This window comes from Copadichromis virginalis, linkage group LG7 (assembly GCF_057382275.1).
Source record: "Copadichromis virginalis isolate Kocher_CV1m ecotype Utaka linkage group LG7, C_Virginalis_male_GT1.1, whole genome shotgun sequence".
NCBI lineage: Eukaryota > Metazoa > Chordata > Actinopteri > Cichliformes > Cichlidae > Copadichromis > Copadichromis virginalis.
Genome location: NC_140624.1, coordinates 62,893,426 through 62,920,014, shown reverse-complemented (window position 1 = coordinate 62,920,014; position 26,589 = coordinate 62,893,426). Strand labels below are relative to the sequence as shown.

At 41.1% G+C, this 26,589-nt stretch overlaps 2 protein-coding genes across 5 annotated transcripts in view; both read left to right on the top strand.

Annotated features, from left to right (window-relative positions):
• mctp1b (multiple C2 domains, transmembrane 1b) overlaps positions 1–4,375 on the top strand; it is a 40,998-nt gene extending 36,623 nt beyond the window's left edge. For all 4 annotated transcript variants that reach the window (XM_085464666.1, XM_085464665.1, XM_085464664.1 and 1 more), the window contains one exon: positions 605–4,375. In XM_085464666.1, coding sequence (XP_085320792.1) covers positions 605–676 — 72 coding nt within the window. In that variant the 3' untranslated portion in view covers positions 677–4,375. The remainder of the gene's footprint in view (positions 1–604) is intronic.
• A 2,131-nt stretch (positions 4,376–6,506) lies between these two features.
• arrdc3b (arrestin domain containing 3b) lies at positions 6,507–15,073 on the top strand. Its single transcript, XM_085464667.1, has 8 exons — positions 6,507–7,045; positions 9,979–10,060; positions 11,582–11,729; positions 12,046–12,148; positions 12,262–12,518; positions 12,997–13,150; positions 13,237–13,391; positions 13,885–15,073. Exons 1-8 carry the CDS (start codon positions 6,766–6,768, stop codon positions 13,960–13,962), a joined length of 1,257 nt encoding a protein of 418 aa, XP_085320793.1. The 5' UTR covers positions 6,507–6,765; the 3' UTR covers positions 13,963–15,073.
• The last annotated feature ends 11,516 nt before the right edge of the window (positions 15,074–26,589 follow it).

Genomic DNA, 26,589 nt, shown 5'->3' with positions numbered 1-26,589 from the left:
GGAAGAACAGTATTTAAGTGAATCACACAGCTGTCATTTATTGTGTTTGCATTTTCATTAAAGTAATAGAAAAGCATTTTAAAGTCACATTTATATGATAGATGAAGCACATAGTCCTGTTTGCTGTCGACAGCTGCCTGAGCATTAGTGTTGTGTGTGGCTTTAATAAACACCTACAGGTATCACGCAGCAGATAACATGAGACCTGCTCATACACACACATGTAACCTGATTAAAAGCACATCAGTAATTTATATTCTGTGGTCGTTTGTACAGGTGTGGTTAGATACAGGTTTCAGGTTTATGTGGTGGTTTTTCAGAAGGAGACTTTCCTGGATTTTCTTGTGCTCCATCTAAGCTCTTAGGAATCATTCAGAGAATGAATTTCCTGATCCTGCCCAGCTGCCCTCAACCTCTGACTGCGCATTTCCCCTTCACGCTGTTTCCAGAGAGAAAGCTCAGTGTTTTCTCTGTAAGAAAGTGAAGCTGGGCCTGTGTTGTTAGATTAGGTCACTGGTGCTGCTCTAGGTAGATTCTATACTGTATGAACCAGAGCTGGAGTCTGTCTGTTGTCACAGTATTATCTGTTTGTGTTGATGGACAGATGCAGTATCACGAGCTGAAAGTTGACCCCGGGCAGAGCCCCAGCAAACGCCGGAGGACAAACCTGAGCTAGCTGTAAACAATGTAAACTATCTTGTTTATATGTTTCTTGTAAATTTTAATTATTATGAGAAGTTGTAACTGTTAAGTGTTTTCTTTTTGTTACTGAGGAAGGACACTGATTTTCTAAATCTTTTAAAAGACAAGACGAAGCTGTTCATGTTTTTTAATCTCTCTCATTTCTCATAAGAACTCTGCACACAAACTAAGTAACTGTGGTAATAATAATGATTGTCATGAGTATACATGTATAGTGTGTCCCAGAGTCTGCATGTAATGAAGATGTGCTTCTGTTTGCATGTAAGCATTGCATCTCCAGCTTTTTGATTTCTCTCAACATGTTTGTGCCATTTCAAACGGGATGCCAGCGTCCCATGCTATGTTGAAGATAGAGCTGCATGCATTTATACACCTACAGTAAATAAAATCTCCTATTTGGAAATATTATCTTTTTCAGGAAACATTTCTTTCTAAAGATGAAATACTAACATCTCAGCTCAGTGGGTTTTTTTCTTTTTGTCTGCTTCTCACTTCTTCCAGTTTGCTTTCTCTGTTTCTTTTTGTTTTTTGCCTTTTTGGACCACATCTTAGTGTTACTCGACTTACTCGTCATCTGTTCTTTTTAATCACTCGTGTTTTCATGATGTGATCTGCATGTCTGCGTAAGCTGCTGGTTGTATGTGTTTTGCATGACTGAAATTATATGCAAGGTGCTGAATGTGTTTATCTCTGCAAACTGCACTGACCTGATACTGTTTACTCTTACCACCAGATCATTACGTCTGTCGCGCTGCACATTATCTCTCTCTGTTTCCTGTTGCACTGTCTGTAATTACTGTGGTTGGAATGAAGCCAAAAGTAGGACAGACTGTATCAAGTGTGTAGCATTCCTCTGGCAAAATATATTTCTACACAGACCCACATGGCTTTCTGTGTCTGATATGCAGTTTACAAAGTGAGCTTGAGCAGATCCCTTAGAAAGATTCATTATATTTCCAAAGGTGGTAAGTAGTGTCTACATAGAGGGACTCATGAATAGGGCTTACTGGGAACAGGCCTGGGGGAGCTGGATTCTCTCTGGTCAAATTAAAACAGCCTAAACCATGAAGCCGACAGATTTACACCCTTCCTGTTCACTTCTTGTGAAACAGTGACTGCCTGCAGTGTGTCAGTGATGATAATGTTTGACAGACTAAATAAATCCATTGAGTTCTTTTAACTTTAAGTAAATTAGCACAAGGGAAAAAAAGTGTTAATGAGAAAAGTGAATTTTAAATTCAGAGTAAAGTAGAAGATTTGAATTTCAAAGATTTGTGTTGCATGTAAAATTTTTGTTTTTAAGCTGTAGTCTTCTGACTTTTTATTGCAAATTTTTGCTTATGAAATTAATTCAGCGATTTCTTTTTATTAAGTAGTTCACTGTAGCACAAAGAAACACTGGGGTAGGATTGTAACTCAAACATCCAACTAAAAGATTACTTTCAAAATTTACTTTCACTGATAAATGGATGGCGGCAGTTAGCACTACCATCTCAATACTCCAGCAACAAGGTTCTGAGTTTTAACTCCCTTTGCCAGTAACGGCTTTGTATTTATCTACCAGCAGGGGGACCCCTTAAGTCATGGTGGATGGTAGAAGATGCCTTGGGGTCAATTTAACAAGAAGTATCAGTTGACTTCTAGTTGACTAAAACTGAACTAAATGTGCTAACATTTTAAATTCACTAGCATAACAAAAGCTACATTTTTAGAATAAAGTGGGAGCTAACTGAAACATCATTATATACTCTCAACTTCACCTGAAAGAAAATCAATGTATACAGGAAATGTTTTTAGTTCAGTTTGTCAGTCTGATCAAATCTTCTCACAGCCTGTCTGATGAGATTTTAGTGCAAAATTTGAGACATGGGATGTGAGCATGATTGCCTTCGCAAGGTGTTGTGTGCCTTGTGTTTAAAGTTTGAAAAGGAGGAAAAAAGGAGACTTGAAATGACTGAAAACTGCTGAAAGACTTAAAATGGCAAGGAATTTAATTATTTGGCCTTCACTTTGTGTGCCATGTCTGGAGAAAACCGTGGCACTGCACTTCTGAGAAAGCTGAAGGTCAGAGATTATTATATTTCAGTTTTACGTTTTTAAGAAAATCTTGTTGTTATAATTCAGGGTGTGAAATGTGAAAAAACAGTGGATTTAAGCTGTTTCAACAGAAGCCTGCACCATACCAATATGCAAGAAAGTTATGTGAATATCGCTTCCATGCAAACTAGTTTAGAAAGCATACAGACACATGCTGAATGAGGAAGTACCAAAACAGGCAAAACTGTGCAAAGCCAGATTTTAACTGATGTCTTTTCTTTGCTCTCTGCCCATCTATTTGAGCTCAGTTTTATATAGCACCAAAATATTGAATGTCAGGCCACTTTGAACTGTGAGATCAAGACTGGATTAGACAGAAACCCCAACAATCCCCTATGAGGATGGTGAGAAGAGAGAGGGAGACCGTGGTGAGAAGGAAATCTCTTTTCATGAACAGAAGATCCCAGAAGTGACCAGTTTGGGGGTGAGGAGGAAGAGAAAACAAACAGAGAATGGGATGTTTTTTTGTTTTTTTGTTTTTTTATCTTACCATTATGAAAGAAGTAAAACTTTTATTTCTTGTGCTTTTGAATTGACAGACTTAGTTTTATCTTCATGTCAAGCATTTAGAAGACTTTTACATGGCAAGAAAGGCCCTGTGATGAATCTTTCCAGCGTGACAGATTGGGAGCGTCCTTTCATGTCTTTGACCCGCTATTGATCTTCTGATTAATCACATGAGTTAAGGTGTGAAAACAGGTGTGGGTCACTCGAAGAGGAGTGAAAGAAGCCATCTATGTAATAATGTAATAGTTGATATACTTCATATGAGTCCTTTGATACTCTTTTCAAAGTAATGTCTGAATTGGAGATATAAGAAGAAATCTTGATGAGGAACTTCACATCTGTCTGAGATGATTTTAGTATCGATAATATATAAAGTCTGTCTTTATTAGAAAGGCCACTGTGTGAACATCTGCAGTGGCCTGCCTAATAAAGACAGCTCTATGAGTTTCCTGTTTTCTGACTCCATCAAAGTATAACAGTTTTATGTGTGCTGATAAATAATAGTCTTTGGTAAGCCCATCCCTCCCTCATTGTGTCATACTGGAGAGCTTATAATTCACGCCAGGAAATTTACCTTTCCAAATAAATCTATTTATCACTTTGTCTCATTCTCTAAACTGGTAATCATGGATGTGGATAAGCAAAACTAGAACAAACAGAGCAGTCTGGGCAAGATATTAGTTTTTCCCACCATTATTCTGCTCAAGTTCTAATGGCAGGAGAGCCCATCTATCAAGAGCCTTGTTTCTCTTTTTATTGATATGTGCATAATTTTCAATAGAAATTTACTACATTCATAATCTTATACCCAAATAACATATAGAAGTAGCTCCCAAGGTCTCCTAGTATTTCATAGCTTGAGAGACTAGGGGAAGTTTAAACATTAATATTAAGAGTATACCCTGCATCTGCAACAAGTTAATTAATCTAGAAACTCCTCGTTCTGAATTCTGATCATGGTATTGTCTGCCTGAAGAAAAATGTTATACTCCGTTTCCCTTATTGTAATAACATTGAGCTCTAAATGCGGATTGATCCTCATCAATTAAAAAGGGCATCACTTCCTCCAGTCTTTTTGTTAGAATGGTATATTTGTGTATATTTTTTTAAATCCTGGCTCGTTACACTGACTGGTCAATATGCGGCACACATTGGTATGCTATAGGTCAAAGTCTGTGGGACCAACTGGCAGGGATCCTCACCAGGTTGTTCAACCTCTCCCTGACTCACGCCACCATTCCCACCTGTCTGAAGGCCTCCAGCATCACTCCCAACAACAAAAAGACTAGAATAGACAGCCTCAATGACTACACAACTATAGCCTCACAAACAGCTTCTTCTCCTGGGCCACTTGGACAGTTAACAAACATTAGCACCCCACACCCAAACCCTGCCTACAAATCTGGGCCATGGTCTGAATAACTCCCATCACTCAGGGTACTCACACACAGACTCTGTTTAGACCAGCTCTTGGGAATAACCAAAATGACTGCCTCACTCTGGGGGTATGGACTCTTTGTTTTGAAGTATAATTAAAAATCTTTTGCAATAATGGTACCAATTCTTCCCTCACTACTTATAACACTCTCCTGGGAATCTGTCATTCCCCGTCAATTAGAGTAAAAGAAGAAGACATAAGCCTGTTAATTCATGAGCTGCTCTTTCTTTTGTAAATTTATCATTGTGCAATCTCCCAGCGGAGGGCAGGTCTCGCTTAACAAGAAAGTGTTCTACTACTTACTTTCTTAAAAGTAATGGATTATGTTACTTAAGTACTCCCAGGAGAAAGTAATTCATTAATTCTTGTTACATTACTTTCTGGTTTCTCTGTAAAATGACCTGTTGTTGTGAAAAAGCAACTGTTGCTGTGACTTTGCACACTTAATTCAGCTGATTGTAGTGCATGTGCAAGTGGAATCAATAAGCAGAATAGATAGGCAGGCAGGCTAACACTTCCAACGAATAGAACTACTGGGAACTGGCTCTCTACAAGCACCGGTTCTTGATTCCCATCCCTAGATACATCTGAACAAACCACAAGATTTCTGGAATAACGAGACCAAAGTGGAGATGTTTGTCGAGAGTGCACAGCAGCACCTTTGGAGAAAACCAAAAAGCACAAACACCTCAGACCAACTGTCAGCTTGCTGGTGAAGGGATGATGATTTGGGCACCTTGCAGTCACTGAGTGGAGCATAAACTCCTCTGCATACAAAAGTGTTCTAGAGTCAAATGTGAGGCCATCTGTTTGACAGCTAAAGCCTGGATAAAACTGGGTCATCAACAGGACAATAGTTTATTTATTTAAAAGGGACAGTGGATAAATGTAAATATTCTAGAATTAGCTAAAAGTCTACTTTGCATCTGCAGTCCCTGGCAGGTCAGACAAACACAATAAATAAGGAATTTAGCACGCCATCAGGCAATGTACAACAATCTAATCCAGACAACAAATACATAAAATTACAACAAAGAATGTTATAATACAATGAAACAGAAAACAACAAATAAATAAAAACATACAACATTAAAGATAACACATATTAATATCAAGCTAGTGATCATGAATCTGATTCCTCTTTAGCCATCGTTTGAGATTAGTTTTAAATGTGTTGAAGGCAGCACATTCTCTTATTACAGCTCAAATATTGTTCCAAATCTCACTACCTTTCACTGATAACACCTGTTTACTGAATGTCGTTTGTCTAAAAGGTATTGCACAATCCCCTCTGGATACTCTTCCATTGATATTGCATTTAAACACAAACTCCACCTTATAAACAGAAAAAGCTAACTTAAATATTTTAGTTTTTAACACTTTTTTTTAGATATTTTTTTTAGATAAAGTAAAACTATAGCTTTTAAATCGCCATTTGATACCTCAGTAAATATGGCCTATGCCTGTTGCAGCAGTCACTTAATCGTCTAAGTAACAATACGTCACATTAATAAGGAACTGGGAGCATTAAAACAGTTTATTCAATTCTTTATTGCACACTGTGCCTGTGTGTTTCCACAAACCGTCTTATCGTTCCAAGATTATTTTTAAAAACTCTCATTTTGTGACAAACCCTGTGGGGACAAGTTGGCAAACGTCTTGTCTGTAAGTCGTATTATGTCAGCGGCGGAGGCTGAGCCGTGCTCCTTTCTGTGTAAGCAGGCTGGCCAGTTCGTGCGCACATGCGCACGAACTGGCCAGCTTTAAGCTTTAAGAGCGCAGCGCTGGAAGCAGACGCCAGCAAAGATCGGTAGAGAAGCACAGGCGCACTCGGAGGAGGAGGGCGCAGATCTCCTGCGGACCATCAGCTACCAGATGAGCCATCACTGACAGCCGCAGACCCGGCTCTGCGCTGGGCACCCGGAGCGAGGCGCATGCATTTGTGCCACACGGCTCTACTCACAACTTGTTCTCCATAGACACTTTTCCTCATCCTGTTTACTTGTCCATTCGTTGTCATCATGGTACTGGGCAAAGTGAGGGCCTTGGCGATCTACTTTGACAGTCTGAATGAGAACAACCTGCCGGTGTTCTCCGGAGGAGACCTGGTGTCGGGGAGGGTTGTTGTGGAGGTCACTGGGGATGTGCGGGTCAAGAGCTTGGACATAACCGCGAGAGGAGTCGCCAAGGTCCGGTGGACAGAGTCGAGAAACGCCGGAGCAAACACGGCTTATACTCAGAACTACACAGAGGAGGTGGAATACCTGCATCATTACGACACCTTGATAGGAGAGGAGAGAGGTAAGGAGTTGCTCCTTTTTCTTCTGCTGTTTCGTGATCTGTGTGAAGTGATGCGGCGCAACTGATCACTGCAAACTTTTGACAGAAGCTCGTCCCCAAACTTTCTTACCGCGGAGTGCGTAATCGTGTGCCAGAGCCACAGAACACCGGGACCCTCCGCGCAGTGGTACTGATGCAGCAGCTGTAGGCGCGATCCATCCTCACTTAAAACCAATTATTAAAGCAAACGTTTGATACGCGAAGGGATGAGGGAGTCTGCTTTTACATGCGGACTGTCTGGATGTTGACATCACAGGGAGGAGGGAAAAAGTTGAAATCTTCCAGTGAAACACTTGATGAAAAAGAGCAAAATCGAAAACATGGCGCTTCGTATTTTAGAGCAACATTTTGGTTGAACTAATGGCACAAGGACCTTTTTACTGATGACATCTTCAACTAGGCTAGCACAGGCAACTCCCTTTGTTAGAAGCGGTTCAAACCTGTTCAGAAACTGCCAGCGAGAGAGGGAGGGGGGAGGACCAGGCTGACGCTCAGCGCGTGTTGTAAAATCAGCTGCTGCTCCTAACACTTGTATACCTGTGTTGGAGGACCAGATGATTTGGGTAAGAGTAAAACATGTCACATCAAGGATTTAGGTCACACGTGAACTGTCTGTTCAGCAGGTTTTTTTGAATTATTAGAGGTTGGGAAGATGAATAATCTCAAAACTGAAACGATGCAGCCTGCAGGAGTCTGGTCTGTGGACAGAGCTTCTTTTCCCAGCAGTCTAGAGGCACAGCTTTTGCTCTTTGTTTACTCAACGATGGATGGTGGAAAGGTCAATAAGAAAAGACACAATTTCACAGGTCTTGCAGAGTATTTAGACTTAAACAAAGTGCTGCATCCACCTGGTGGCTGTCTCTGAAGACTTCCAAAAAATCTCATGAGCTTCCAGGAGATGCAGCTTGGCTCTTTGTTGTAAGTTGAAGACATCTTTACAACATCCTGGAGTTCCTTGCAGATCTCACTTTGACCAAATCACAGTACAATAATGTGACAACACAAAAAGTAACACATTTTCAAAAGTCCGAGCCTTGAAGTATCAGAAATTTGCAATTTTTTAAGTTTAACTGATTGACTTACCATTAATAGTCGTTGTATGTTTTTAAAGGTCTGTCAGTATTTTTGAACAAATGCAATTTTTTAATCAGTAGATAGAAAACTCAATTTAAGTGGCTTATTTGTCATTTCATTCATTAAAATAAAAATTCTTTTGGGCAGATGATGGAAGGGCAGAATATTCCACATATCTCCTGTTAAAAAATTCATCATTGTCATCCTTTGCTCAGTTGAATAATGACTGTTACAGTTTACATCAACCAAACCAGAACATATCCAGCGTCTAATGATGTAACCACTCGCATTTAAAAGGTGACTTTGGAGACATATCATCATTTTTGCTTGCTAAAAGTACTTTAAGTATTATTTCAGCTCAGCTGGTAAAATTAACTTGAAGGTCATGTTTGGACCCTTTCAAAAACCTCAACACTAAACTCTCACTCACTCTGCTTCTACGTGGGTCATATCTCTTTTCTCTAAGCACAGAAGTGCCTGTAAGAAAAGAAAGATGAAACTAGCTGGGTGTCTTCTGATAACAGGGCATGACTGTAGAAGAGGACGTTTTTCCTTCATCCGTTCAGTGGTTTCAGAGTTTGCGTGAGAGCGGCAGGTTGCCTGGAGTTTGCTGTCACTGTGTCTATAACACCCTTCCTCTCTACCTCCCCCACCTTCTCCTCTTTCATGCCACACACCACATGGCTGGGCTAATTGTGGGCAGGGGCTTGCCGGGGCTGAACCAATCAGAGCGAGACTTGCAAATTCATGTCACGTTGTCCACCAATGGGAGGACGAGTTGTAATGCCTGCGTTGGAGTTTCCAGCTGAAGGAAGCTGCTCAGTCTGGTTCATACCGGTCTACTCCTGCTTGCTCCGTGTTGCCGGTGACTTGACAGGGCGCACGCTTATACGCGCACTGACATACACACACACACTGGCCGTTGATGACAGTTCTCATAGCAAACACAGACATACATAAACAGCAGAGACTGAGGACGAAGCAGAACTGAGGTGGAAAGAAGCTGAAGTTCAGCAGGAGCATTTAGACGCAATATCACACACAAACAATAAGAGATGAAATGAGGAAGTGCTGCTTCTCCCACAGGGTGTGTTGCTTTGGCAGCCCTCTGACACCGCAAACAAGCTGCTTTTTCGCATTCAGGCAAAACAACTGTTACTAGAGTTTCTCAAATGAATTTTGTGACAGTAGAGAGAAGACTGGATGTGAGTGCTTCCCAAAAAGTGTAAGATATAGCCAACAACCCATTTTTTAGGGCATAACCTCATAAAATTCAGAAGGTCGCCAGGGTGGCATCTTTAATTCTTGTTGTGATTGACCAACAAAGCAAATATATTAAGTATAAAAGACCAATCCAATTTTATTTATCTAGAAGTACGGTTGGCTCATGGTGCTTTATATTGTAAACACCCTACAGGCACAGGTAAAGCAGGGCTTGTTTGTTTCAGAGGCTGAAAACTGCTGATAGCAAAGTTTAATATGACAAAGAGCAGCATATCTGGAAGCTACAAATGGAGAATCTGCAGTTTTGCTTTAAAAAAAAAAAATGTATTGCCATTTTTCCACCTCCAATTGTGCCATTTTTTTTTTATCTCCAAACCTTTTTGTCCTCGTGATCAAATGCCTTTCTTTGTGTGTGTGTGTGTGTGTGTGTGTGTGTGTGTGTGTGTGTGTGTGTGTTTAATAATCCCTCTGAGGTGAATTGGAGTTCATTGTGTAATAAGGCTACCTGACATTGTGCATCCATAGCTTGTACCAAAATGTAGGAGGCTAGGTGCAGTGTGCAGGTGTACTCAGTCTCAGTGTTCTCTGTCTTTCAGATGAGGACTGTCCAGAGGAGGGCGTGACTGTCCTGCACCCAGGCTTACATGAGTTTGCTTTCAGCTTCAACCTGCCTCAGATGTGAGTACACGTACACCTACACGTACATGAGAATTTCATCATTAATTCTTCCCTTCACTGCATTTCTCTTTATTTTCATCAGAGCTGAGGTTTTACAATTTTACAGTCTTGAGAAGAAACATTTGAAGATTAAACCTAAGATTTAGAACTATTGTCCTGTTACAATAAAACAATCTTTTGTTGTTGCCTCATGTTAGTGAACTAGTTATTCCACACAGTTTTATTTAAAAGTCTAATCACCTGATTTTAGGTAATTTAATTACATAATTTGCATTAAAACTGTATTGAAAACTCACCAAATTGTTTTTATAATCAGAATTTAACAAAAGGATTAAAAAAAATTCTCAAAGATCAACAAGAAGAAATGTGATGTGAAAACATGTTCATGACATGGTTGCTGACATGACTGTGAAGAAATAAATGCATACATTAATAAAGAAAACTGAATGCTCTCTACTTCCTGTTTTGTTTTTTTATATATTTTCTGCTGGAACTTAAATGTAACGCAGCACAGAGAAAAATGTGTTTGTGAGGAGCTGTTTTCTATTTTATTCCCACATTATCCAAAATTGACATTTAGTTTCTTCACTGGACATTTTTGCAAATGAGTGCTTCCACATCGTGGACCAGATTATGTATAATTAACATTTTTAAGCTAATATGTTTTTGTTGTAATACAAAAATATACAAAACTGCCATGGTGGTATCCATTAGCTAATATTTCACATTACATAAAACTAATCAGTCTTATTTCGGTACGATCTACACTAACCTAACTGCCGTCTCCACTCTTGATGTTGTCTCATTAAAAACATATCTTCCACAGATACTACCTTCTAATATTCACATAACCAAAGTAATTGAGAGATACATCAATCTTGTTGATGATGTAAAAAATCTGAAACTTGGATAACAAAACATTTGTAATCAGACAAATGTATCTGATGAAATACAAAATTAGGAAAATAAGGGGGTGGAGCGGGTATGGATAAATAAATAGTATCAGTATAGAGGCACAATAATGCGGTTACTGTTTACCTTGTAAAGAAAGATTTCGCTTACGACTATGAACCTGCTCCGTGACCTGTGTAACTGTAGCTGAGGCTTCATGTTTCAGATGTCTATAAGCAAATTTTACTAAAGTAACTGTTGCCGTCTGTATTTGTCACATGGTTTTGTTTATATAACTGTTTGAAGGCCCAGACAGGTACAGTTACCTAAATTTTTTTTTTTTTTGAAGATTAAACAAAGATTAGAGACAGATTTGTATACCAGGACCCTGAGTTTTACCTTGTGAACCTTTGGAGGTATTTGACCCCTAGGTTTTGATAGTATATTTAAAAATGAGGGACAGCAGTAAGAGACGCTGACCTTCAGTTATTTTTTTTCTGAGTACCAGGACTTGTTGTACTGGTTCTTGTTCTGAAGGAAAGGATGTTGAACTTGCACACAGAGCATAACCACAGACCACCCACACTTTTTAATCGTCCTCCCTTCCCGTCTTTTCTTTTTCTTTCTCAGGGCTCTGGCGACTTCCTTTGAAGGGAAGCATGGCAGTGTGAGGTACTGGGTGAAAGCTGAACTGCACCGTCCATGGCTGCTCCCCGTCAAAGTGAAGAAGGAGTTCATTGTGTTTGAACACATCGACATCAACACCCCCCTGCTGCTGGTAAGCCTGTTCACTTTACGAGGAACCGTATGACTCCTAGTGCACTGCAGCTGTGTAGCTTAGCTTAGCACTAAGACTGGAAACATTGCTAACACATCTACAAGTAACATGTTATTTATCCACACAAATAAAAAGATAGACAGCTTTTATTGTGGTGTTACTCTTAGTTCTTCTTCCATTGCTGCATTGTTCTCATGCTGAAAACAGTGGTTTTAAAAATGTCAAACTGCTCCTTTAAAGGGTCCAGGTTCTGAGTTGAATGCTGTTTCTTTAAAATCTTTTGCCAGCAGTTTAAAGAGATCATATGTGTTAACAGGCCCCTCAGGCTGGTACAAAGGAGAAAACGCTGTGCTGCTGGTTCTGTGCTTCAGGCCCCATCTCCCTCAGTGCCAAAATAGAGCGAAAGGGCTACACACCAGGTAAGCCACACCTCCTACAACTTCCCCCAGGTGTTCTCTTCTATTTTTGGGAATTCACTTATCTTGCTTCTCTCTCAGTCTGACAGACTGATTTCTTCTCCCCTCTTTCCAAGGTGAGTCAATCCAAATTTTTGCTGAGGTGGAGAACTGTTCATCACGCGTTGTGGTCCCTAAGGCCGCGCTTTACCAGACTCAGACCTTCTTCGCTAAGGGGAAGGGGAAGGAGATCCAGCAGCTGGTGTCCAATGTGCGAGGAGATCCTCTGCCACAAGGGAAGAGCCAGAGCTGGGAGGGAAAACTGCTCAAAATCCCTCCTGTGTCCCCCTCCATCCTGGACTGTCCCATCATCAAAGTAGAATACGCCCTTGTGGTGAGTTCACATGTTTTTTCATATGTTAAATGAAATATGATGCCAAGCTTCCCTTTGCTGATTTTATTCAGGGACACTGACAGGAGCATAAAACAAAGGATTCAGAATACAGGATATTTGCAAGGTTACATTTGTCTGATAAAACTGCATTCAAAGTCAACTTGATAAATACGTTGGACTATTTTAAATCCAATGAAAAATGCCTTCGAAAAATAAAAGAAAACAAAAGAAAAACAATTATTTGCTACTGACATCTGATTAACTGATTATATGAACTGATTATCTGATTAACTGACTAACCTTTTTATAATACCCTAGCACTATTTGGCTAATAAGCTGGTACAAAAACAAAAGACATATTACTTCCTTGTGATGTACAGATAGCCTTAAACAATAATAAACTCATCATAAACCTGCTTTTAAAACACTAAAACATTCATTCACTTGTCTCCTTTGCATGTTTGCTTCCTGCTTGCAGGTGTACGTGGACATTCCAGGTGGTTTGAATTTGTCACTCTCATTGCCGTTGGTGATAGGAACCATACCTCTTCATGCTTGCACCACCCGCACCTCCAGCATCAGCAGCAACTGCAGCACTTTGAGCTGGCTGGGCCTGCCAGAGAGACCTGAGGGTATGTACTGTAAATGCAGATGCTTGCATGCATGTTTATGTGCACAGGGTACAGAATGTCAACTTACGCCTGTTTGTTTATTGCAGCTCCACCAAGCTACAGTGAGCTGGCCATATCAGAGTCTCACAGGCAGGATTATCTGCAGGGATGTGATAGGTCTGACGCGGAGGGTGAGGACCGCGGATCTCTGCTAACATACATCACAGAGTTCAGATATCTGCCTCCGCCACTGTATTCGGAGGTACTTTTATCACACACACACACACACACACACACACACACACACACACACACACACACACACACACACACACACACACACACACACACACACACACACACACACACACATCGTCGCCTCACAGGAAAAGTGCCCAAACAACATAAACAGACCTAGAATGAAGTCCAGTCTTTGTACAAAAAATATCCAGACAAGACACAAAAACATCTAAAATAACATGTCATTCAGTGAGCCCAAATCACAAATAGAATTTGAACCACTTTTATGATTTTCAGACCTATCCAAAACAAAGTGAAATCACTGACAAACAGAATTAGGAAGCAGCACCTGTATGGGTACAAGATGTAGACGCAACTAATAAAGGCTAATGACACACAAAAATACATTTGCCTCACAAAAACAAACTTCACCTTTTTTCAGTGTTATAGTTATCACTTCACGAGGATCCTGTAGTCATAAAGCTGTGTTTTCCCCTTCCACCCCTTCCCTCTAGGTCGATCCTTATCCTGACCCCTTGGAGGTGCAAGGGACTGTGGAGGTCAGGAGACCTGACACCTGTCCCTCCCGCTGAGGAGAGTCCGGGATCGCTGAAGCCTGTGCACAAAAAGACAGAGCTGCTCTCAGCCACCTGGCCCACACAGCCAGCTTCTCACCAGATTATATATCACCGTAAATAAGGCTGGACTCTGCCTGACCCGGGGAAAATCAGCTGAGAGAGTATTTGGTGACCATTGAAGTGATGGACCAGGGATTTCATGCCGTGCTGGATCCGCCATATCGTGTGCTCAAGACATGGCAAAAAAAGACAGTTTTTTAACACCACTTTATGACTCTGACAAGGCAGAGAACAAAGACTACTCCAAGTGGTCAGAAGAAGCCTCCTCCTGCCTCACAGTGAATTTTGCACATGCCGTTATTACTGTTTTACTATCAGTGGTTTTTTATACTGCAGATTGCCGCAGGCCTATACGCTACAGTATATATATATGTATATGTATACATAGAATATTTCACTCTAAATGGGCACATTAGTGACAGGATAAGAGCTATCTGCAGTAGTTCAGATGGCTGAACTTGTGACTGTGGCCTGAAGCTGCCACTGTCCCCCCTGAACAAAGATGAAAATTCATTGAGATTCAAAAAAAAAAAAAAAGACAGATGGCATCACTGATGCAGAAATGTGTCACATCAACGACCACCTCGAGCGTTTAGAGCTCACGTAGTGTGTGTGTGTGTGTGTGTGTGTGTGTGTGTGTGTGTGTGAGTGAGGGAAAGAAAGTTTAGAGACCAGGTGTAAACCCCAACTGGGTCCACAGAAAAAGCACAACTGCAACTAACTAAGATAAAATACCGCAAGTCGCCTGCTGGTTTCAGCTCTAAACTAGAGCTTCTCTTGCTGTAGATTTATCCAGAAGCTTTGTGCTTGCAAAGAAGAGAAAAAAGAAAAAGGCAAAGCATAAAAGGTAAATGTTTACAGTTGCATATATCAAATTGAGAATGTTGTCCAAACATGACTTCTTCCACGTAAAATTTCAGATTACCAAGTGCAATATATTTTTGTATTTGTGATTTTTCTTTTGCACTAGTTTTTCATATACTCTGTTGCTGTCTATTCCATTTGCGCATTATATTGTTGTCATGATCAACTTTTGATAAAATAAAAGATTTATTTTATAACATAAGACGGTGGATCTGAGTATTTGTTATCATTCTTATATGTTGCAATAACACCCAGGAAACTACTGCAGTGGGTCAGTGATTACAAACTGCAAAAATCAAGCTTAGCATCACGGGCAGGGAATTCTCCAGGAATTTAAAACATTAATCAAAAAGCAGTACAGTACAAAACATTTCCTAAATTTTAGCGTTATGTACGAGGAGGCATGTCTGCTCACCATTTAAGAAGTTCAAACAATAAAAATAAGAATAATATAACAAAAAATTAATATTTAAATTCAGACATGTAGACAACCAATAATGCCTAAATTCTGGTTTAATTGTAAATAATAAGTTTTCTTATCTTTTCTCGACACATGTAACTTACCGTTCTGGTTCTAGATGCTCAAGTCAAAGTGCAGCAATTTGATAATTCTGCCTGATCTCAGCCTGCTTTTGTTTGGAGACGTAACCTGCTTAAAGGTACATGTCACGACTTGGTTTCAGAACTTTTATTAAAGAAAAATAATGTGGCGTGTGGCTCTTCCATTGGAGGTAAAGCTCTCCAACTTGTGTTGATTTGACTTCTTTATCAAGTGGTAGTACAAATACTTACTGCTATCTTATTTATATATTTCAGGAGTTTAAAAAAACACTGCTAAGGAGAAGAGGCCTTCATCACTGAGTAATGGTGTAAAATGCAAAAATGTGTCACATTAATAGAAACAAAAAACAAAAAAGGGAGGTAGCACCACTGTGTAAAAATCTTTGTTACACCCTGTGATTTGTTACTGCAGCTGAAGATTCCTCTCCAGCAAGCAGCCTGCTGGAGATGTAGCAAAGCAGATGTAGGACAGAGCTCACATGAGCTGCTGACCTAGTTCCCCACTGCACACTGGCAAACAGCAAGGAGGGAAAAACAGAGTCAAGCTTTTGCTTAATGCTGTTTTCACTCGAGCTGTGGCATAGCTTCGCAGGGAAAAAGATGTAAATAGAAATGTTGGAGAATACTTTTCTGTTCCATTCTCTCAGAAACAGTCTTGTATGTATTATTGTAGGGTCAACCTTACAATATAAAGCTCCTTGAGGCGACTGTTGTTGTGATTTGGCGCTGTGTTACTAAATTGAATTGAATTGAAAAACTGGTCTTACGCTGGTTGTACACTCTTACTTACATGAAAAAATAGAGTGTTTGTGTGTAGAGGGTAAACACTCATTTATTCTGTGTGAAATAACTCATGGAATCCCCACAGAAACACCTCATAGCCTTTGGCTGACATTCTTTTGATGACTTTTGCTGCTGTATCACAGCCTGCAGTGATAAGATTGTCTGTCAGCTGCTGAAAACATGCAGAGCAGGATTTCAGATGATGAACTCAGTCAATTTTTAAGGTCAGAGCTGCACTTCTTAGAATGCCCACTTGACTTTGGCGACAGATAAGAAACCAATGCTAAGAAAGACAACTTGATAGCATTTAAAAGCATGCTAACAATGTAGTACAATCAAAGGGCCTGATCAGCTGTGTCTGGCCGACCTGTTACCAGTGTTGAGTGTAATGCAGGACATATGTCAAATCTAAAAATAGGTGTGAATTACAAAACATACCGAAGTAAAGCGATCTCCTTTGATCTCAGAGAGCACGCTCATAAAGCATCTTGCCTGTTTGCATCCATGTGCTGTAAAGACAGTACTGCCATCTTGTAGCTGCAGTCAGCAACAGCTAAAAAGAAGTAATTTGGGGGAACATAGTAGATATTTAACTGTAGGAGTAATAGTATTTTACAATTCTTCAGCCTTCAGCCTTTTAATCTAATCCAGTGTAGCTTGTTATAATGTTAAATACTAGAGAAAGGTGTGTGTGTTATGTTATGTTGAAACCAAGCACACCATTGTTTTTCTTGTGACATTACCAATAAGTTTGATGTGTCACATGGCCCTCTTCCTATTGAAAAAACAAAAGTTGTATCCAAGATGGCCGACTTCTAAATGGCCACCATGGTCACCACCCATCTTGAGGAGTTTGCCCCCTCACATATACTAATGTGCCACAAATAGGACTTTAATATCACCAACCATTCCCATTTTATTACGGTGTATCCATATAAATGGCCCACCCTGTACAATGAGCTGATTTCAGTTCCTGCACAGGGAGGAGAAACAGTGGGTCTACAGCTTTTGAGGAGTGTAGCTAAGGATATTACCTTGATTTTTATTGCACATAAGACAAGAGTGTGATGCTGTAATGCAAGCTCTGTCCAGGACAGACACAGCTTCGTTGAAACTACTAACACCTATTCTTGTAGAGCAGTGGTTCTCAACCTGGGTTCGATCGAACCCTAGGGGTTTGGTGAGTCGGTCTCAGGGGTTCGGCAGAGCCTCCGCCGTGACATGCACGGCTCATTTTGTGCATCAGTAAAAAACATATCTATGTCTTGAATTTGAAAAAAATCATATTTTATTTTTCAGTAAAGAGGGCTTCAGTAAATGCGCATATGAAACTGGTGGGGTTCGGTACCTCCAACAAGGTTAAGAACCACTGTTGTAGAGTCTTTAAAGTCACTTTGGACTGGTTTAAGGTTTTCGTTTTTGCTTTTTGTTGTTTGTTTTGTTCTCATATGTTTGTGTCCTCATTAAGATAGTTAATATTATTCACTGGTATTTATGTAACAATGCGTTTTAATCTATATGTGTATGTAATGAGTAGTGCAAAAAGCAATTATGTAATTGCTGACTTATTTTAAGGAAAGTCACAAGTAATGTGGAATATATTACTTTTTTGAGTTGCAACACTCCCATCCAACACTTTCCACATCTGTGATTCAAAGCACAGGAAGGTCTTAGAACAGAGCCATGCAGCCACTGAAACACCTACATCAGTGACAGAGAAGGTTTATTGCACAACAAGAACTTTATCCATCCATCCATCCATCTTCATCCGCTTTGTCCGGGGCCGGGTCGCGGGGGCAGCAGCCTAAGCAAAGAGGCCCAGACCTCCCTCTCCCCAGCCACCTCCTCCAGCTTATCCGGGGGAATACCAAGGCGTTCCCAGGCCAGCCGAGAGATATAATCTCTCCAGCGTGTCCTGGGTCTGCCCCGGGGCCTCCTCCCGGTGGGACATGCCTGGAACACCTCACCCAGGAGGCGCCCAGGGGGCATCCTTGTCAGATGCCCGAACCACCTCAGCTGGCTCCTTTCGATGTGGAGCAGCAGCTGCTCTACTCTGAGCCCCTCCCGGATGGCCGAACTTCTCACCCTGTCTCTAAGGGAGAGGCCAGCCACCCTTCGGAGGAAGCTCATTTCTGCCGCTTGTATCCGCGATCTCGTTCTTTCGGTCACTACCAACTTTAATTCTGATAAAATATCACTCATATATCTAATTTCTAGCTCAAGGTCACAGGGTGATTGGAACCTATCCAAGCTGTGACTGGGAGACAAGCAGAGCACACCTTGGATAATAATATTTTACGACAATTCAACTTCATTCTGATCCAACTAGTTCTGACTTAGAATTAAAGATTTGCCAACCACCTTTTGGGAAGGAGTCTTCAGTCTTGAGCTCCTGCATGCTTAGAACAGGCTGTTCTTCCTCATCTACTGTGAAAAACAAACTGTGTATGAGGGCTGCACCTCTGTTCACTCAGTTTTACCTTGAATCTAACTACACAAGACTTTCACATAACAACACACACACACACACACACACACACACACACACACACACACACACGAAACAACCCCACCCACCCAGTACACAATGATGAGAGGTCACATGAATAGTGTTTTGGCTTCCGCTATACAGGCGGCTTCTGTCCGGCTGATAAACAGAAACTGGTTTGAACTGGATGAAGAAACACAGGCAGAGACAACGCAGGGCATGTGCCAAGAGACAGACATACAGATAGGCTTTACATTTTTAAAAGGACCTGATTGTGTTGCCATGAAAGATGAATCTTACTTTGTTATTTGACTTGAAATGTTGCCTTTTTCAGTGTCTGGCTGACTAAAACAGTATACTATATTGAAAGTACTGAAGATAATTCCAACTTTAGTCACATGTTAGTTAGCCTGGCAGGACTGCTTTAAAAGAAAACGGGTTTGTTTTAAGACCATTTTCAAACGCACAAACAGGTATAAGTGCAACATTACGATTCTGGCGCTGCAGTTTTAGTGTGTGGCAGCTCAGCACAGTTTAAGAGAACACAGGTAAAAACAAAGTACAAAGAAATGTGCATCAATCTAATAACACAAAATACTCCTAAATATGAGAAGCAAATAAAGAAACTCAAATCCTACAAATCTCTTACTGTGTAATTGGTCCCCCCCAAATTAAAAAAAACACACACACAACAAAGTCATGCAAGATGTAGCAAATACAGATATGTGAAAAAAATATCTTGTGGCTACACTGATCTCAGCACAGCTGATGGTTTCTCTCAATAAGTGGAGGATCTCTTTGTTACCTTGTGTCCAATGCCTCTGAACAGACATCTTTCTAATATGAATAATTAAAGTGTAACTTTGGTTAAGCTGTCTGTTCATTGTGCAGCACACAAACATGAAGCCCTGTTTTCTGCTGTGTCTGTGTGTTTTAGCAAGTTGCGTATGTTGCAGACAGTGAAGTCCAGGCACTCGTGTACACATTCATGCAAAGTGCTTGACAGGAATCTGGGCTGTTGGCCAATTGGCAGGCTGTCCTTGATGACTTCTAAACACAGCTGAGGTTTGCTGGGTGAGATCTGTGTGTTTTAAACTGCTTCTGAACCTGCCCAAAAAGGTTACCACATGGACTAACATACGTTTTAATCTTTGAGCTAATGTGCACAGTGGCTCATTTTATTTCCAATGAATTTATCTTACTTCAAGTATGAAACGTACTGGAACCTTTGACCTTTATTGTAGAATCCTGCTCACCTGCGGATGACCAACAAGCTAAGCCAGACTGCCAAAATGAGACACAAGGAGACAGAGTTCACACTGAAGCTGTGATGCAGAATTTATTCAGCCACACAAGCAGCAAACATGTCAAGCATTAATATGTAGTTATGTTGATGCAAAATTTACTGGCGTTGATCTGGGTCTATAAACAGTGGCATAAAATATGCTCATATTACCATATTACCGCTGCTGAAATCAGTGACTGGCTTATTGGAAAAGGTTTGGCCTGTTTAGAGGAACTGAACTGGGCCAAGGTACAATAACACATTGGCTGTTGTTAATGCAAGCATGTACTTTTTAAACAGTGCCTTAAATGTCATTGTTAATGGTGTATGCCTTACAGACATTGTTAGTATCATTGCTCATGATTGTTTTCCTGGAGGGCAGGAATCACTTGCTTAGAGTCAAGAGAATAGTGAAGCAAGGTACACTTTAGGGAATGGTAAATGGACTGGTTCTTATGTAGCACTCCTCTACTCTATCTGAGCACTCAAAGAGCTTTATACAACTAATTCATTCACCCAATCACACAAGCACTTTTTCTAAGGTGTTAGTGCCTATCTAACATACACATTCACACTCCAATGGATGTATCGGAGAGCAACATGGGGTTAGTATCTTGCCCAAGGATTTTTGGCATGCAGATTAGGGGGAAGCCAGGAATCGAACCACCAACCTTCCGATTAGTAGATGACCTGCTCTACCGCACGAGCTACGAGCTAAATGTAGGGACTGCATTTTGATTGAAGGAAGACATTAACTTATGATTTGCATTGCCCCCTGGTTTCTCAGTCAGATCCACGCCAACAAGGCTGTGGTGAAACTCAAGGCTCCATAACAGGACTTTACAAACCAGTGGATGATGTGTCTGCCTCTGCTTTTTATATGCAGTGTATGGGTATGTTAAATGATTTACTCAGGTGTCGTCTGTTTAGGTTTTTTTTTTTTTGCCCTATGTTAGAGCTAATGGTACTTGTAATAATTGTAGCTTGTTCATTGCTTTGAAAACCAAGCTCTGTAAACTGGAGTCCTGGCTCCACACTGTTGAAAATAATCCTATAACTAACTAGATCTTGGTGGTCAGTGTTGGCCAAAGTAGCTTAGCACTGGTTAGCTGTCCCTCAGCAGGCCCTCCCAAGTGACCGTGAGGAGGATGTGCAGTCTGAGTCTGTCTTGTCCTGTCTTCCTCCCCTCACCACTAACCAATTGCAACAGATGCCTGTCCTTGCTCAAAGTGGGTTGTTTGATCTTTGGGCTTAGGGTATTATTATATTGTTTTAGTGTTTATTTCTTCCAATTTCCCTAAATTTACAATAATTGACTACGCAAAAGTGGACAGTAAATTTGAATGAATGATCATTTGTTGATTGTCATTATACTAGTACAATCGCTTTATCTTAGGATAAAAGTAATGATAACAATAAATTTAAAAGAAATTACAAAATAAAAAGACTGAATAAAATAGGCAATTAATTAAACACAAAATAAACATAAATTTAAATGTAAAGAAAAATAAAATAAAAAATAGATAAAGTGTCCTCAGTTCCATAATGTGCATTGTGTGTATTGAGGTTTCTTTGCCATGTGGAAATTTGGGTTGGTGGAAGCCACCACTTCTCTGAGTGGTCTCAGAATCTCATCTCTGCTTTTCAAAGATGGAAACAGTTGAGGTGTTCTGGGCATGTCCCACTGGGATGAGGCCCTGGGGCAGACCCAGGACATGCTGGAGAGATATATCATGACTGGCCTGAGAATGCCTTGGACAAGCTGAAGAGGTGGCCAGGGAGAGGGAGGTCTGGGCTTCTCCTCTTAGGCTGCTGCCCCCATGACCCGGCCCAGGTTGTTCCTGTTGTCCTGGACCATTTGGGAGACATTGTTGTTGATACTGTGTGTCTTCTTCTTCATTCTGATGGCATAGATGGAGTCCATCCCAACGCTAGATCAGCGGTCCCCAACCTTTTTTGCGCCACGGACCGGTTTATGCTTGACAATATTTTCATGGACCGGCCTTTAGGGTGTTGCGGATAAATACAACAAAATAAAACTAGTACCGGTACCGAAAAAAAGAAGATTTATTCGTAACACACGTGAAAAGACCCAGGAAAATCGAGTTAACGATAAAAACGATAACAAAATAACGCTGAAAACCCTGAAAACCATACATTTCACACCTGAGCCTCAACTCTCGCCACCCAGTACCAAACGACTCACGGACCGATAGATAGTAGAATAATACTTTTCTTCTCTCCAGCCATTTCTTTGGATGTTTGGCCTGTTTCAACTTTCTGAGGAAGAAGAGTTTCTGTTGTGCCTTCTTGTCTAGCTGGGGAATGTTAGTGTCAGCTGCACAGAGAGAGTGACTCCCCAACAACTTCTAAGCTTCTCCCCATCAACCTCCTCCAGCTGATCCAGCAGAACACCAATCACTTTGCTTTTATGGGAAGTAGGGGTGCAATGATACTCGTATCGATATTGAACCGTTCATACAGTGCTTTCGGTTTGGTACGCATATGTATCAAACAATACAAATTTTTACATTTATTTTATCAACTTTTCTTCTGACGATGCTGTCTGTGTTGAGAGCTCAGTGGATCTGCGTTAGACTACTCCGCCTAGGCTGCACTGTCGAGCGCATATCCACTGAGCACAGCGCAAGCTAGCAAGACAGAAGCGAAGCTTGTTGCAACATGGCAAATTGAACCTCCCCACCCTCATTCAGATCTGGCGTTTGGAACTATTTTGGTCTTCATGTATGTCGGATGTGCCATGCAATGCTCAATTACATGGGTGGGAACTACTGCGTTAGCGCAGTTTGCTCGTTAACGTGTTGACACCGTCCAGTCCCACGCACGGGGCGATCCGCGGTAGCTCGTTAACGGAGATTTGCCGTGTGTGGCGTTAACGTCATTTCAAGTTAACGCTGACAGCACTAGTGGGAACACAATGAATATGACTGCACATTTACGCCGACATCATCCTAGTGCAAAGACAAGTGGAAGCAGACAAAAACAACAAGCACGCATGCTACAAACTTTAGCCGAGTCATTTAGACAGCCGTTAGCACATGATTCTCCTTATGGGGACCTGATATGTTTAATATGCTGCTGAGAATATAGCCCAGAAGAAGCGTATAGTATAGCTTTTATTTTGGAAAGAGCCATTTCGCTGTAATAAACTCTCTTTTCCAAAGATGAGTGATTGCTCAATCAGATAGATTTATTTTTTTATTACTGTCAGGGTTCCTGGGTCGTTGACCCAGTGATTTCAGTTTGTTCATGTTCAGTTTGGTTCGCCACATTAATGTTCTCACTTCCTGTTTTTTCCCGTGTCAGCTTGTCTCCCGTGTCATTAGTCAGATTATGTTCAGCCCTGTACTCACCTGTTTCCAATCATTGTCATCATTCAACCTGTGTATTTAAGTTCCTCGGTTTCACCAGTTCTCTGTCGTGTCATTGATGTTAATGATGTATGTCTGATGTCGTCTGTATGTCCAGTCAGTTAGTCAGTCCTTAGTTCATTCATTCAGTCAGCCAGCCATTTCCTCCCTCTGTACTGTTTGCTCACTCCTTCGGCAATAAACATCCACCTTCACCTACCTGCCTGTGAGTCCAGCGTTTGGGTCCTCCTTCTCTCATCCACGACACTACCCTTGACAATTACTTTGTTGTTTCAGCAACATTTAATTTAAAAACTGTACTTTTGAGTTAAAATATCTATTTATAATTTTAATAAATGACAAATTACAAAAGCATGAACATTTTTTTGTATCGAAAAAAATATCGAACCGTGACACCAAAGTATCGAACCGAACCGTGAATTTTGTGTATCGTTGCACCCCTAATGGAAAGCTCTCTTCACAACAACAAACTGGGGCACAGCCCCAATTCACCAATTTAAAAATGTCCCATTAACCATTACTTCAACTTATTGTATTTTAAATGTTCTTATCTTTCATTACAAATGACTATCTGATAGATGTGGCTCATAAACTCTCATTAAATTTGTGTAGACCCAATCGAGCGCAATACTGTCTCTTGTAGGGAAAATATAAACAATATTTCTTATAATCACTGGAATTGGTAAAGATGACCTTGAGACTTGAAAAACATGTGCTAGTGGTATAAAAGTGGTTATGCAATTTGTCAACTAAAGTATTGTCTAGTACAGCGGTCCCCAACCCCCGGGCCTCGGACCGGTACCGGTCCATGAGTCGTTTGGTACCGGGCCGCGAGAGTTGAGGCTCAGGTGTGAAATGTATGCTTTTCAGGGTTTTTATCGGTTTACAGCGTTATTTTGTTATCGTTTTTATCGTTAACTCGGTTTTCCTGGGTCTTTTCACGTGTGTTATGAATAAATCTTCTTTTTTTCAGTAGCGGTACTAGTTTTATTTTGTTGTATTTATCCACGACACATTAAAGGCCGGTCCGTGAAAATATTGTCGGGCATAAACCGGTCCGTGGCGCAAAAAAGGTTGGAGACCGCTGATCTAGTAGTGATGATAAGAAAATATCAGTACCTGTAATAGAGTTGCAGATAACATAACTTTTCAGAGGTCATGCTGTACGAGTGCAATATGAGTGAAGGGTTAGTTTAGTGGTTCTTAACCTGGGTTCGATCGAACCCTAGGGGTTCGGTGAGTCGGTCTCAGAGGTTCGGCAGAGCCTCCACCGTGACATGGACGGCTCATTTTGTGCACGAATAAAAAACGTATCTATGTATTGAATTTGAAAAAAATCATATTTTATTTTTCACTAAAGAGGGGTTCAGTGAATGTGCATATGAAACTGGTGGGGTTCGGTACCTCCAACAAGGTTAGGATGATGTCGGCGTAAATGTGCAGTCATATTCATTGTGTTCCCACTAGTGCTGTCAGCGTTAACTTGAAATGACGTTAACGCCACAACACAGCAAATCTCCAATAACGTGCTACCGCGGATCGCCCCGTGCGTGGGACTGGACGGTGTCAACAACACGTTAACAAGCTAACTGCGCTAACGCAGTAGTTCCCACCATGTAATTGGGCATTGTGTGGCACATCCGACATACTGTTTTACTTTTGTCCATGACGCGCTTACCTTCAGGGTCATACTTCACATGAAGACCAAAATAGTTCCAAACGCCAAATCTAAATGAGGGAGGTTCAATTTGCCATGTTGCAACAAGCTTCGCTTCTGTCTTGCTAGCTTGCTGTGCTCAGTGGATATGCGCTCGACAGTGCAGCCTAGGCGGAGTAGTCGAACGCAGATCCACTGAGCTCTCAACACAGACAGCATCGTCAGAAGAAAAGTTGATAAAATAAATGTAAAAATTTGTATTGTTTGATACATATGCGTACCAAACCGAAAGCACTGTATGAACGGTTCAATATCGATACGAGTATCGTTGCACCCCTACTTTCCATAAAAGCAAAGTGATTGGTGTTCTGCTGGATCAGCTGGAGGAGGTTGATGGGGAGAAGCTTAGAAGTTGTTGGGGAGTCACTCTCTCTGTGCAGCTGACACTAACATTCCCCAGCTAGACAAGAAGGCACAACAGAAACTCTTCTTCCTCAGAAAGTTGAAACAGGCCAAACATCCAAAGAAATGGCTGGAGAGAAGAAAAGTATTATTCTACTATCTATTGGTCCGTGAGTCGTTTGGTACCGGGCGGCGAGAGTTGAGGCTCAGGTGTGAAATGTATGGTTTTCAGGGTTTTCAGCGTTGTTATCGTTTTTATCGTTAACCCAATTTTCCTGGGTCTTTTCACGTGTGTTATGAATAAATCTTCTTTTTTTCGGTACCGTTACTAGTTTTATTTTGTTGTATTTATCCGCAACACCCTAAAGGCCGGTCTGTGAAAATATTGTCAAGCATAAACCGGTTTAGTGTTTACAGACAGAATACTTGAACCCCAGTGGATTTGTTGAAGGCGATCTTGTTTAAAAAGTTCAGTGCAGTTGAGAAATTATGCGAAATTATCTCCACAAAGGGCAGACAAGAGGTGTAGTGATGAGAGAGTGCAGAGGGTACACAGCTGCAGTAGCCAATCCAGTGGCAACCAGGCTATCACAAGAAGTGGCAGGATGAAGAGAGATGTTGGAGTGGCTTGTCGGGCAGCCATCCCCTCTTCAGTACTCAAACTGTAACCCCTGAGGCAGATGCATCAACCGCTTTAGAGCAGACACCTGACCAGAACTTAACTGGTTATTTGGGTGGTTGTGCACTGGAAAGCAGGGTACATCAACATTTTACAGTGGGTCAAATTTGTTGATTTGTTTCCCTAGTATGCTCCTTACTGTCCTTTACCAGGACCAGGCTCTGGGTTGCAGGGTGCAGAGCACAATTGGGACTTTGGCATATGTCATCGGCCAGAGCCAGGAGATATCTGAGATGACTGGATGTCCTCCAGAGGTGGCCAAACCGGACCAGAGTGTGGTGTTACAGTGAGCTGCGACCGAGCACTAAGTGGAGGGGCGGCTGTCGATGTTTCCACAGCAGGAGATGTGTAGAGACGGTAGGTGCTTCTCTTGTGTTAGCCACATATGAAAATCCCATGATAAGTTCCCACTTTGGTCACTGCATATCAGCTTGTAAAAGTGAGTATGTCAGCAGGCAAAGTTCACAGACA